General features: G+C 31.6%; 1 protein-coding gene and 1 pseudogene across 1 annotated transcript; one reads left to right on the forward strand and one right to left on the reverse strand.

The window, feature by feature from the left end:
• The first annotated feature begins 6757 nt into the window (after nucleotides 1–6757).
• LOC106363147 lies at nucleotides 6758–8681 on the forward strand (annotated as a pseudogene).
• A 2086-nt stretch (nucleotides 8682–10767) lies between these two features.
• On the reverse strand, nucleotides 10768–14326 carry LOC106367120 (probable xyloglucan endotransglucosylase/hydrolase protein 30). The gene is made up of 4 exons (XM_013806829.3): nucleotides 13959–14326; nucleotides 13773–13873; nucleotides 13259–13467; nucleotides 10768–11508 (listed from the first exon to the last, which is right to left on the reverse strand). Exons 1-4 carry the CDS (start codon nucleotides 14152–14154, stop codon nucleotides 10983–10985), a joined length of 1032 nt encoding a protein of 343 aa, XP_013662283.1. The 5' UTR covers nucleotides 14155–14326; the 3' UTR covers nucleotides 10768–10982.
• Nucleotides 14327–14759: the final 433 nt, after the last annotated feature.

Below are 14759 nucleotides of genomic sequence, written 5' to 3' on the forward strand. Positions count from 1 at the left end.
CAGAAGAGAATTCGTTGAATATATTTGAGAGAAGTTGAAATGTTTGGATGAAATGAATGATGAAACATAAATGTATCTATAGATGAATATACTGTTCATAGCTGTTTAAAAAAGGTAAAATTTTGATTTTTTTTCTATGTGACTGTGGGTATTAAAGCATTTGAACCGGAAATTAGTCTGAAATATTTTTAAAACAGTCAATCAAATCCAAAAAAATCATTATATTTTAGACACGTAATTATCAATAGTATTATGATGATAAGATAATTAACATTAGAACAGAAAATTATACGGTGGCTCAGTCAAGCCAATCTATATTGTTAATAAATAAATTATTATGATTCATTACCAAATATGGTTATAGTATGAGGCAACAAATCACTCACATTAACATAAGTAAAAAATGGTAGGGTAAAAGAGAGGAGAAAAAGAAGAAGTACAGTTACAAATGATCAAAATCTATAGTTTATTTAGAGGTGAAAATTTAAAGTTATTATGCATGCATAATGATACTGAGCTCCAGATAAATAACACACACACAAATTTATCACAATTTGCTGCATCTTTATTTAATTTTGTTTTTCTTCTCATTTTACAACAAATTAATTTTAATGGATATTCCAAATTTTGTATATTATCCACTATTTTCTCAAATAAAGAAAAAAAATAACAAAAAACAGGTAAAACATGGCACAACCTAGTTTTCTGTCTAATAGCTCAACTTTTTATATTACGAGGATATTGACTACTTGTTAGAAATTTTAACTTATTATTGTTTTTAGTAATTTAGTCAAAAAAATATGTATGAATAAAGTATCTCTTCAATCGTCAATTCATAGAGACTGAACGGAAAAACAACCAATTCCGACATCAACACTACTATGTGGTCCCGGTCAGGACATATACTGATCACATGTGCTAAAACATACATCAACTCAAAAATTGTTTGAATTTCATACATCAATTCATAAAAATTGATTTTTGCATACATTGACTAACATTGACCCAAAATTCGTGATTTGGCCATTTATTAATTTTGATGTGGCATTGATGTTTCATGTGAATCATCTTAAAATATTCCTAGTACAAGACAACGCCATTTCGTTAAATATATAAAAATATTTTTTTTAAAGAAAACATGAGGTTGAGTAGAGTTGAACCATGGTGGGGGTGAGGTTGGATTTAATCCATAAGTCCATGTGCTATTTAATATTCTTAGTTCCACTACAATAATATATCACTTAAAGCTTTATTTTTCCTTCTAACATTAAATTTATTTCAAAATTTTGATCACTGAATTTTGAATAACTACCGAGAACTATATCACATTTATTTGGTATGGAGTAAATAATTTTTTTCTTGCAATTAGAATAAAATGATGTGAAACTGTTTATTCAATCAATTCTCATAAAACAATATTACTTACTTTGAATAAAATGGAATGATTATGTCATAAATGATCCATACAAGAAAACAAACAAATTTTTAAGAGAAATATTCCAATACAATTGTAAGAGAATTTTATTTTAGTTATTTTTAATCCATACCTTTCTTTTTATGTTTATTATTAGTATCTTTTTAAGATTTCTGACATTTTTATAACTTTTATAATATGGCTGGATCTATTTATTATAGGTTAATATTGTATCATAACATTTGTGACTGCTAATTTTTAAGCTAAGACTGCTAGAACTTTTCGTAGGGAGTTACTTTTTATTGGTTGTTCTATTCCGATCTTGTTACCCAGACCACCTCAAGTTTGAGTAATAGAATGACCGTTTGACGTAAAAAAAATATTTGTGACAAAAACAGTAAAAACGCTTGCAAATTGTAGTAGATATATTATTACAGAAGAATTTTTTACAAGAATATGACATAGCACAATGGCTTATGAAATAAATCCACTATCATTCCTTTCCCACGATGGTTCAACTCCAGTCAACCTCATGTTTAGAAAAATATATATACTAACGATACGACGTCGTTTTGTATTACAAATATCTTAAGCTCATTCATATGCCACGTCATTATTAATAAACCGCTAAATCACGGATTTTGGGTTAACGTTAGTCAATGTATGCAAAAACCAATTTTTATGAGTTGATGTATGAAGTTCAAATATTTTTTTTGAGTTAATGTATGTTTAAGCACATATAATCAGTATATGTCAGGGACCACATAGTAGTGTTGAGGTAGGAATTGGCGGTTTTCCCGAGATTGAGTTGTGTTAACAAAAGCAGTTAGAACCTGTCTTATGAATTTGAAATGTTTTCCAAATAATTATTCTTTTGATGGAAATCTCTTTATTTTCTTTCCAGGAAGAAATATGCAAAGTTTGTTTCTACGCATATTTGTTCAAGTAGGCATGGCATATGCGAAATTGTTATCTCGACATTTCTGGCTCATTCTTGTAAATGATATGATTCTTTGGTGGTTTCAGCTGTTTATTTTGCTAGGACTGATTTTGACCCCAACAGATAGTCGTGTGAAATTATGACGAGGTAAATATAAGCATTTAAGTGAAATTAATGGCTTAAGTGTCGCCTTCCTGATCCTAAGTGTTTCCGAAAACGAAGTGAATATTAATGTGGATAAAATTTTCACCTACACATTTGCTTGCTTATCTCTCCAAAATGTTTTCTAAAGTAGAGAAGAAAATTGTTATCTCTTTGCTTTGCAAAAACTCTTGCCTCAATGTCTCTCAGCAGTTTTGGTAGAAGAGTGACGAGATATTTTCCGCTCTCAAATCGTGATTATGAAAGTGGGTTGAATGATCAGTCTCCTAATCACATTAATGGGCTTCACCCGTTGGGTTTCTCTCTAGGTTGATATATCAGGTCCAACATAACAAATTTTCTCTGTTTTAAGATAAACTTATATAGAACAACCAAAATCACTTCTTGTGATGATTTTCCAAACAAATTGACAAATAGTTATTTCAAACAATTTCAAATATATTGGAACGTCAATATGCAAAGACAATCTTAGCCGGTGAGTTTTCTATATCATATTGTGCTTTTATTAATGTGTCATATTTAAGTTTTTTTTTTACAAGTTCTTCATTCAAATATTTTGTGTGTTTAGACATTATTGTTGAAGTTGTGAATGTTAGACCTTTAGTAGATCTCATTGCAAAAAGAAAATCTTCAGCTAAGTTATAATTAACTACACATAATGTATGATTTATTCATCATTTAATTTAATTTTATAGTATTTTTATAAACATGATGCTAATTTGATTCTTTAATGTTTAGGGATACACGTTTAATATGCACATTGTGGTATGAGTATGTAAAGTAAGTATCAGAATTTTTAAAATCTAATGAAGCATCATGTGTTGTATCTAATGAAGCTTCATCTTTGCCATAGCCACCAGGAAAATAAAGCTATTGAAGGACATGCACACAGCCTGGAGAGTCCATTCAATGGGCCGTTAGTGATATGATCAGTACTCTTCAACAGAGGATCATGTTTGAGTCAACATGTGAGATGGCAAGGAAGACGTTCTTGAACCCCTCTGGATTTCCCCAACACAAACCCCTTACGTATGATATCTCCTCTTGCCTATGTCTTTTGCATGATTGGAGCTTCCACCATTGTGTACTGGAGAAGAATATTGTAGCTCATGATATAGCTGAGAGTGTGACTTCCGATCGTCACTACCATTCTTATATTGCATCTGGAGGACCATACTGGATGCAACAACGGATTGAGAAGGAAGCTCGCGCCTAATCTCTCGATGTTGTGCCCCTTGTGTTTTTAATTTTGCTCTGAAGGTGTGGTGTCTACTGACATCTTTTCAAATTAGAGATTTATGTTCTTTCTTTTGGTTATTTTTCTCTTTGTTGTAGGGGTGTTCAATCCGGATATCTGTTCGGTTTAGGTTCGGTTTTTTTCGGTTTTCAGTATTTCGGATAGTAAAATATAACTACCATTCTAAATCCATATTTACTTCTTTTCGGTTCGGTTTATATACCGTCGGTTTTTCGTTTATTCGGTTTTATACCAAAAAAATATAATTATTTAGTTTGAGATCATATTATATAAATTTTAGAGTCATATTGTCAACACAATCATTTTTAGAGTCATATTGTCAACAAAGTCATTTATTAAAAATATATTACATGTTCAAATAAATGAACAAAAAAAGTAAAATGCTTCTATCATCAAATAAAGTAATCAAATCTATAACTAAAATTGAAGCTTGAAATTTTAAAAATAAAAATATGAAACAAAACAGAAACATGAAAGAAAAGTTTTCCACTCTTCCATATTTAGTGTTCATTAAAGTTATGCTTTTTCAATTAAATAAGATGTCTGAATTGCGATGTACTGTTATTTAATTATAGTTCAAGTGTTTTACAAATTAAGGTTCTTTATTACTATAAAATTATGGTAATAGTTATTAACACAAATTTAACTTATGTAACATATAGATTTTCATGTATTGTTGTAAAATAGATACATACTAGGTGTTTTTCCCGCATATGCGGGCATAATCATCTTACGAATAGTTATTATTTTATATCTTATTAATCCAAAAATTGGCATAATAAAACTCTAGTTGGTGAACATGTTGAAGGAAATAAATTATGGTGAATTCTTTGTTCCTCAAAATTTATATCATTTATGTTTAAATTTTAGTCAAATTATTGAAAGGTAGATCCCACTTTTTTCTTCTAAATTCCCCATGGAGGAATAAATTTATAAGAAAAATTTTTCCTATACAATTTTGATAAGAAACAAATTGAACAAAAATTTACATTTTTTTATTGTTTCAATTCCTATAAAGATATTTATTTTTTATTTTATTCATTTTTTTTTCATTTTTCTAGCGGTCATCAATTGAAGCTATAATGTTTCACAGATTAAACTTAAACTTGTTTAAAGTAAAAGCAAGAAAATTTGTTTTGAACTCAGTCATAAGTTAAGTTATTTTTTATGATTTTAAATAGTTAAATCAAACATGAAATTATTTATATATGTCAAAAAATGTTCATCAAACTATGTACTTATTATTGTGTTAAGAGTTTTAAAACACTCATATATTAGAAATAGTTTAGAAAATATCTTTATATAAATATTTTTGTTTGACTAATATTTAATTATAAATTGTTTTATATCTTAAAATAGATACATATTTACATGTTTCTACTTTTAATCGGTTTTGTTCAGTTTATTCGGTTTAATCGGTTATATACCAAACTATATCCAAATCCTACAGTTTTTATAAAATTATAGCCATTCGGTTTATATAGTATATACCAAAACCAAACCATATTGTCTATTTCGGTTCGGTTCGGTTCGGTACGGTTCGGTTTTACCATATTGAACAGCACTACTTTGTTGGGATCACATACACCTTGGCCGTTATGGTCGGTACTTTGTCTGAACCTCCATGGTTTCTTTTAAAGCTAATCTAATCAGTGTTAAAAAAAGAGATTTTTTCATTCTGAGTAATTTTACCATTGGTGACTATACCACATAATATAGAATATGTAGATGCTAAAACCCACACTAGGTATTGGTAGAGATTGTTTTATATATATTAGGTACGAAATAACGTGGACAACGATATTCACAGAGCACAACGATGTAATCAGATTTCGGTTGACAAAAATAGACTCTTATTAATAAGGTTTGATTGCATACAGTGATAAAAAGAGATCGGATACAATATATAATGACTAAGAAATAAGTGTCAAGTCGATAAGGATGAGGATGAGAGCTCGAGGTCGAGGTCGAAGTGCTTGGTGTAAGTCTCTAGGGTTTAACGTGTGCTTCTCCCGTACGATCTACTTCCTTGTATCCTCCTCTTTCCTTCTGAGATCTCGCCATTCCTGAGATCTTCTAACGATCTGTTCTCCTTCGAAATTGGACTGCATTTTTCCACCTATTAATGGGCTTTCCCCGTTGGGTTTCTCTCTAGGTCCAACATAACAAATTTTATGTCTTTTAAGATAAACTTATATTGAACAACCAAAATCACTCCTTGTGATGATTTTCCAAACGAATTAACAAATAGCTATTTCAAAGAATTTTAAATATATTGGAACGTCAATATGCAAAGAAAATCTCAGTGGGTGAGTTTTCTATATCATATGTGTTTTTATTAATGTGTCATATTTAAGTTTTCTGTTTTTTTTACAAGTTCTTCATTCTAATATTTTATGTGTTTAGACATTATTGTTGGAGTTGTGAATGTTAGACTTTTAGTAGATCTCATTGCAAAAAGAAAATCTTCAGCGAAGTTATAATTAACTGCACATCATGTATGATTTATTCATCGTTTAATTTAATTTTATAGTATTTTTATAACATGATGCTAATTTGATTCTTTAATGTTTAGGGATACACGTTTAATATGCACATTGTGGTATGAGTATGTAAAGTAAGTATCAGAATTTTTAAAATCTAATGAAGCATCAAGTGTTGTATCTAATGAAGCTTCATCTTTGCCATAGCCACCAGGAAAAGAAAGCTATTGAAGGACATGGTTGGCCGGAAAATAGAGAATAGAAAGGAAAAAAGGTAAGAAACGAGCCCTCTCATGGCCTCTGGTGAAAACCGACTCCAGAGAGGCAAAAAACGATGGAGAGAGAGAGAGAAAGAGAGAGAGAGAGAGAGAGAGAGAGAGAGAGAGAGAGAGAGAGAGAGAGAGAGAGAGAGAGAGAGAGAGAGAGAGAGAGAGAGAGAGAGAGAGAGAGAGAGAGAGAGAGAGAGAGAGAGAGAGAGAGAGAGAGAGAGAGAGAGAGAGAGAGAGACCTTTTCCATGGTCATTGATTTCCGTATTTCATTCCCTAAATGTACTTCATGACCATTAATTTTGGAATAAAATCTTAGAAACTATTATTGAGATATGACTACTTGGACATACATAAGATAAACACGTGAGTTTTCCTGGGTGTGAGGATATATATCAAATCGATCCATAAATATAACCTTTCTTGGTGACTGGGTGAACTAAATAAAAGATCAAATAGAAGTCAAAGATATTTTTACATTTTAATAAGATTTGTACTAAAATGATATTTTAATAAGATTTTTGTACTAAAATGATATTTTTACCATATGTATTCGAAGTTCGGTTGGTGACTGGGTGAACAAAATAAAAGATCAAATAGAAGTCAAAGATACGAAAAAAGGGAAATTAAGTTAAAGATTTGAAAAGTTAATGAATGTAAAAAACAGGATAAACCTATACAGTTTGTTACGTGTCCTAACTCTATCCTTAGAACTGAACAAAATTGGCCATGAACCAAGAGAAGTACAATCCAGTGAATCACTGTAAGATAATCAGACGCCGCACACAATCATTGACGACCTCCTTAACGTATGTAGGAGGAAACTCAGAGATGCTTCCCATCGATCTCATCATCGAGATACTCCAGAGATTACCAGCAAAAACCATTGCGAAATTGCGTTGCGTCTCGAAGCAATGGGGTTCCTTACTTAGCAATCCAGATTTCACGAAATCATTCCTGACATGTTCGTCAACTCGGCCACGTCTTCTGTTCACGTTCGAATTTGGCGGCAAGTGGAATTTCTTCTCGTCCCCTCAGCCTCGAAATGTCGATGAGCAGATTGTAATAGCAGATTATCATATGGGTTTCTCTGGAGATTGGTACAAGGAAACTTGTCAGTCCGCGAATGGGTTTATCTATCTTTACGATAAGCAGACGTTTAAGGGAAAAATTGAAAGGGTTCCTGTGATATGTAACCCTAGCACGGGTCAGCAGGTAAATTTACCTATAGTGAGAGCCAAGAATAACGACTTGAGAAGCTTTTTGGGGTATGATCCGATCGAGAATGAATTCAAGGTTTTGTGCATGACTGTGGCGAAGTATAATAAACAAACTAACTCCAGAGAACATAAAGTTTTGACGTTAGGGAAAGGAAAACCATAGTGGAGAAAAATCAAATGTTTGTTTCCGCATTTTCCTGAGAATTACAAAAATGGGATATGCATCAACGGGATTTTGTATTACATAGCTAGGAGCAATTTGAATACAGTGATAGCTTGCTTTGATGTTAAGTATGAGAAATTTAGGTTTATACAAATAGATGAAGAGAGCTCTATGTTGACTTTCTTGACGTTGATAAATTACAAGGGAAAGTTCGCTGCCCTAGTCTTTGATCAAAGTCGCCATGATCAGTTATGGGTTCTAGATGATCCTGAGAATGAGAAATGGTCGAAGCATATCTTTCATTTGCCAACTGCCGCTTTTGTGGTCATAAGATCAATTTGGGCAACTGATTCAGGTGAGATTGTTTGGGCGCCAAGTCGTTGGACCTATCCATTCTATGTCTTCTACTACAATTTGGAGAGACAGAGTGTTAGAAGAGTTGAGATCAAAGGAATTGAAGAGAAGGCGTTGATGGGCCATTATCGCCCTGAAGCAATATTCACCTTCACAAACCATGTTGAGAATGTGATGTTTCTGTAATAAATCCATGGCTGATCGCGGGTTTTTATTTCTCTCATTTTTTGTTGTTCCCTTGTTTGTTTCTTTTCTTCGATTGATCATTTATGTATCTTAATGTTTGATTTGATTACTTGTGTATTTTCTGGTGCTTAACTCTCAACGACATTGATCTTGTTATTATTTTCATGCTACTGCGTTTTTTATATGCATGTATATCACTTACAGATTACGTAAACTTGAGAAACAAATTTTACATAGAAGTAGATACGCCATATCTCGTTAATCCTCGTGACTCGTGAGCTGTGAGTTTTTGGTGATACCATTGGTGCGGGTGCGGGTGCGGGTCGAGCATTTTGAAAAAATCAAGTCGCGGGTGCGGGTGCGGGTTAAGACTATTTTATGCAGGGCGGGTGCGGATTGGTAGATTTTGATTTGCGGTTACCCGCCAACCCGCAAAATAAAATAAAAAATAAATAAAATCTTTTTTTTTTGAAAAATACTATTTTTTAAGAAAAATAATTATTAAAAAAAATAATTAATTTTTTAAAAAAAAATTAATTTTAAAAAAAATAATTAAATTTTTTAAAAATAATATAAAAATTACTTATAAATATATTATTTTATAGAAAAACTAATTAAATAATTATTTTTTAATTAAAAATATAACCCGCGGGTCCTGCGGGTTACCCGCAAAATAAAGCGGGGCAGATGCGGGTATTAGTTTATTTCTTTGCGGGTTGAGCGGGTCGAAATTTTAACTAAAAAAAAGAATCGATCCCTGGGTTGGCGGGTCGGGTTGACCCGCAAACCCAGGTATCATACCAATAAGGAAGAATGGTTGAAGGTTATCTACGTTTTGTAGCCTTTTAGGAGCCATTGGTACAAATGGAGTTGCAGATGGTGAGGAAATCTGATCTTTGTCTTATCTTTCAGTAACCATATTGAGAATCCGACGTTGGTGAATTGACTTGCTAGATCAAAATTGCAACAAACAATCAACTTTCATGTATAATCAATTTCAGTTGCAAAAGTTCATATACTTTTATATATTTTCAATGGCGCGGCATGCATTAAAGTCATCCGCATTGGAAGTATTTCAACATGAGTTTCTCAGAAACTAATACTAATATAATTTTGAGAAATTCATGTGAAAAAAAATTAATACTATTTCCAAAGAACTATTCAGTAAATAATTTTATGTTTTCAAAAATAACTGCATATAAGTAATTTTTCTAAAAAATCTTTTAATTTTCATGCATTTTTAATAATGATAAATTCTAAACTTAGAAAACACTGCCATACTTTTTTTTTAAACTGCCATACTTGTCTCACTAACAATGCATCATTAAACCCTAGAGAGAGAGAGAGAGAGAGAGAGAGAGAGAGAGAGAGAGAGAGAGAGAGAGAGAGAGAGAGAGAGAGAGAGAGAGAGAGAGAGAGAGAGAGAGAGAGAGAGAGAGAGAGTCAAGGAGAAAAAGACTTACGTCCCATAGGGTGAGGTTCTTAGCGGAATATAAGAACCCGTCTCTTAACTTTTAACTAAAAAAACTAAGAACCGGTTCTTAAAGAAACGCACAGTACCGGTTCTTAGCATTTTTAGTTAAAAGTTAAGAGACAGGTTCTTATGTTCCGCTAAGAATCTCACCCTAAGAACTCCCCATTAAACATGCTCTAAGACTATGGTAACCAAACGAGAGAGTCCGTGACTATGTAGACAAAGTACGACTGACGATTTCGAGCACCATGTGTGAGGTTGTCTGTCCTTGTATTTTGAATCCTAGGTATGTATGTTGCTGCAAATTGTTTTTTTCCTTCATGCTAAATTTCTTCCAAATAAATTGTGAAAACATGCTATTCTTATAGTTCTGAAACCATCTTCACCATCTGAGCAAAAATATTTCATGATTTCCATCGCCTTGATGAAAGTTTCAAATCCATATGTAAATGTGACAGGGAAGGTCTTGTATTTTTGGCTCCAATCAGTCCCTCATACCCTGATAGTGTACTGTATCAACCCAGCCCTGAGAAAGTATCTTTATCCTTCCGTGACCCGAATGTCTAAGACCATCAGCCTAATCTATGTGGTAAGCTTTGGATTTCTTCGATCTTGGGTAGTGTTGATGTCACTCCCTGCACTGTTTTCACGGTGATTCGTTATCCATGCTGATAAATCTTCTCATTTATGCTTATTTTCTATTGTTTCCATTTCTATTTGTTGTAGTCTTTACAGTTAGTTTGTATCTCTTGATGAGAAGATCCTTAAGTTTATAAAAGGTACTTTGTACCCTATCATGTGGTCTTTTATGTGAACTTTCAACAATTTTGTTAAAAATTTACTTCGTTTTTACCAGATACTTTCATATATTTCAAATTTATTTGTAACAAAAACCAAACTTGGTCTTACATATAACATTTTTGATATGTTTTTATAATTTACATTATGAATCTAACTCTGCCACATTCTCTCTTTCTTTTTTCATATCTTCACTCTTTTATTTTTTATTTTTACTCACAAATGAATTTTAAATAGTAAACAACAAAGGAATATATATATTATTATAAAAGCTTTCTCTCATCAGGATCACTCTCAATCTCTGGCCTTTGTTGCCGGCGATTTCTCCGCCGTTCACGAGCCTCTGTACCACCAAATTTCAACCTACCCGTATCCCTAAACCTATCCTTCTCCGCCGGAACAATCACGCACTCCGGTGGTGGCTCTGGATACCTAACTGTATCGTAACAATAAGAATAATACATAAACCGTTGTCGGAATCTTCTCATGGCGGCACGTTGATGTGAATTGATGGCAGAGTAATCTTGCGATTCAAGGAACTCGACAGAGTCAGCGCAATCAACAGGAACTTCTTGGATGGGATCAACGGAGCAGCCATCGAGGGAGAAAGATTTGAACTCGGCGACGAAGGGGGCAAATTTGTAATTAGCTTTATATTTTCCGCCGGAGGTTGCCCAATCGGAGGCATCCCAGATGGTGGCGTAAAGAGCCATTGGCTTCGCTGGATAATCGGCTCCCATTGCTTCACTTCTTATCACTTCTCTTATTGGTACATCATCAACCCAAAATCTGATAATTATTTCAATTAATTAATTGGCCACAAAAGAAACTTATGTTTATAATAATAATAATCAGTTATAAATTGAACAACAAGGAATCATACTGAAAAATTAAATGATAGAATGAAAAATTAACAATAGCTAAAAGAAATAACCTGAAACATGATAAATATTTTAGTCTTTTTTTTTGTCTGGCGACAAGTTTTTTTAGTTCTGATTGAAATGTTCTTTTCACTTATTAGAAGAAAAAAAACGAAAAAACTTCAGTGAAGATATAGATGCAATAATGAATACTAGTAAGATCATTTAGACATGATGAACAATGATTCAACAGCTTAAACCAATGTAATGAAACCGTTGATTGAATAGAAAATATTTGTAAAAATCACATAAGCAACATGTTGAAATAATTGGATGGGGTATGCAGTGCCATGTATTCTCTTTTTATTGGTTGTCAAAATTTTAATGATTTTTATTTTCACCAAATTCTTCAAACTCAATTATTTTATAATTTTTTTTAAAATATCAAAATTCATCATTTGTATAATCTAAAAACATTTTTCATAATAATTATTCTTTTTAACATCTAATCCACTATTTTGATGTTCTTAAAATACTTTTTGTTAAATGGATATTAATAAATCTTTTAATATCTAAAACTATTATTATTATATACCAAATTAAAAATGATATGAAAATGAATTAAAATAGAGAGGTATAGTGATGAATTTTATTACATAAAAATATACTAGAGATTAAAAATAAAATGAGTTTGAATAATTAGGTGGAAAGGAGCAAAATGATGTCAGTGGTAAAAAGAGAAAAAAAAATTAGAGTGTTAGAATAAAATAAAGCATTGCTGATTTTCTAAATTGCTAATTAAACGCCATTTAGGCCTTTAGTGGGACTTAGATTTCTATAGAGTTTGTTGATTTTAAAAGTTGAGAGATTTGTTAAATTTGGAAAGAGATGTAAAGAATTTTGTATATTGTGAAAATCTATGAAAATAAAGTAATGTAATGATTCTAAGAATTCAAGGTAAACATGTAGTATTCTCAAAATTTTAATTTATGAGTTAAAATGATAAGAATTCAACTCACAATAACACTTACTTTAATAGATTTGTAGAATCATTAAAATCTTAACTTTTTGAATAACAAATGATTTTGTATAGAGTTATAGAATTATCAAACCAATAACAATAGATTTCAATGAAAATATGAGAATCTATAAACCAATAACACTAGACTTAGAAATTCTAAAACTCATTATAAATCTCATCCCCACTAACACTTAGTTATATACTTGTATTCTCGTTAAAGTTATTTTCGTTTTTTGTTTTATTAACTCTATTCCTGACGTTTCTTTATATGAACAAGAAGGTCAATAAAAAGTCCTATATTTGAACACCTAATTCGGCTTTTAATTAAGACGCTTCGCGTGATGACTGAGACTTACGTGTCAAAAACTATAAAGCTAAGCTGATGTTTTTACAGCAGTACCTAATTAATTATTCTAGAAAAGCTGATTCTCTTTCATTTTTGTAATTTTGTATTAGATAAAAAGAGAAAAAAAGTTAAACCAGAAAAAAAGAAGAGGGAGAATAATGTAGATTCATTAACTATCTTAGGAAGAAAGAAACGTTTTCTGAAAGACAAACATTCTTTTTTTTTTCATGAAGCTGGTCATATAATTATAAACCGGTTTAGTCAACGCTGTTCAAGCTAAACGGTGAAAAATGATCGATTAAAAAAACTTACATGATCTTGTGAGGAGTCCAGAGGATGCTGTAACGATGAAACTCTTTAGAAGGATCAAACCAGAGACGATATCTCTCTTCGCGACCTCTAGGCGTGCTTCCATTTCCGTAGAGATTTGTCTGAAACCTCCATGGCTTTCCTTTTATGTTTCCTAAAAACTCTATGTCTAACTCGTCGTGTGTTTTCTGGAACACGTCTCCGTTTGATGTCTGCAGATTCAAAATTAATAATCTCAATATCATCAGATTAAAATTAAGTTGGATCTAATGAAACATAAACCATTTTCTCGGGGGAAGTTATTGACTATTTTCTATGCAGAAAAGGAGATTTCTTTTTTAACCAAATGAGTTATATTCATGATCCTCCAAGAATATGATGAACACTTTGGTCAAAAAAGAAAAAAAATTAACCATCATGCAGATCAATAAAAGAAAGAAAAGAAAAACTATTTTGTTATGAAAACAGTTTTATGCTAATCAAACAGAAAAAAGAAAACAAATGTCCGGGGACTTACATAAAAGGCGACGACAACGCCGGCAGTATAATCGGCGGGAAGTTTAATCATAGAGCTGTAAAATCCATGTTGATACATATTCGATGATATGAAACCAGAACCTATGCATAATCATCATCATCAAACTGTGATCATAAAATAAAATAAAGAACCCATGTGAAAACACACACATAAATAGGTATATACCGGTGTACTTATCGAGGAGGAGGCGAACGGAGAGATCATCAGGAGAACGGACGAGATTGGCATCACCGAATAGAGGAGAAAGTGATTCTTCGAAGCTTAAGGTATTGAGATTCGTAAACGCTGATGATCTCAAACCCAAACACAAGAAGACCAAGATGATAATCGAGAAGATGAGATTATACGATAATTTAGACATTTTTTTCTATATTCTTCCTGGGATTAAGAAGAGATTAATAATTTTCTGTTTATTAATTACACATAATCTTTTGAGATAAGAGAAGAGAGGTTTGCTTTAAACCAAAAACTAAAAAAAAGACAAAAAAAGAGAAGAGAGGTTTGGTCTTTTGGTGAGAGAGAATTGCTCTTTATCTTCCACGCTCATGGTCTTAATTTATAATTGGGAAAATTGTTTTTTTAGAGCAAAAAAATGGTAACTATGTCCCTTTATACTAATTTATACAACTTTATGTCCCATTACACTAATTTTTTTCAAAATGGCAGTAATGCCCTTAAAATTGTAATTTTTTATTCTTTTTTTTTGTTTTTTTGTTCCTTTTTCGTTTTTTTATTTTTATTTTTAAAAAATCGATTTTTTTTTCAAAATATAAAAGTGAATATTCCCAAATATTTTGTTTCCATATTTTTAGGAACTGATTTTTTATCCGTAGAATACAACTAATATGTAGAAATCGGTTTCTACAGTTTTTTAGAATTATAGTAATGTTCAGATTTTGATTTCTACATGTTTTAGATTTATAGTAAATCTGTAGAAGTCGGTTTCTACGTGTTTTAGATTTATAT

The sequence above is a fragment of the Brassica napus genome, chromosome A5 (genome assembly GCF_020379485.1).
Source record: "Brassica napus cultivar Da-Ae chromosome A5, Da-Ae, whole genome shotgun sequence".
Classification (NCBI taxonomy): domain Eukaryota; kingdom Viridiplantae; phylum Streptophyta; class Magnoliopsida; order Brassicales; family Brassicaceae; genus Brassica; species Brassica napus.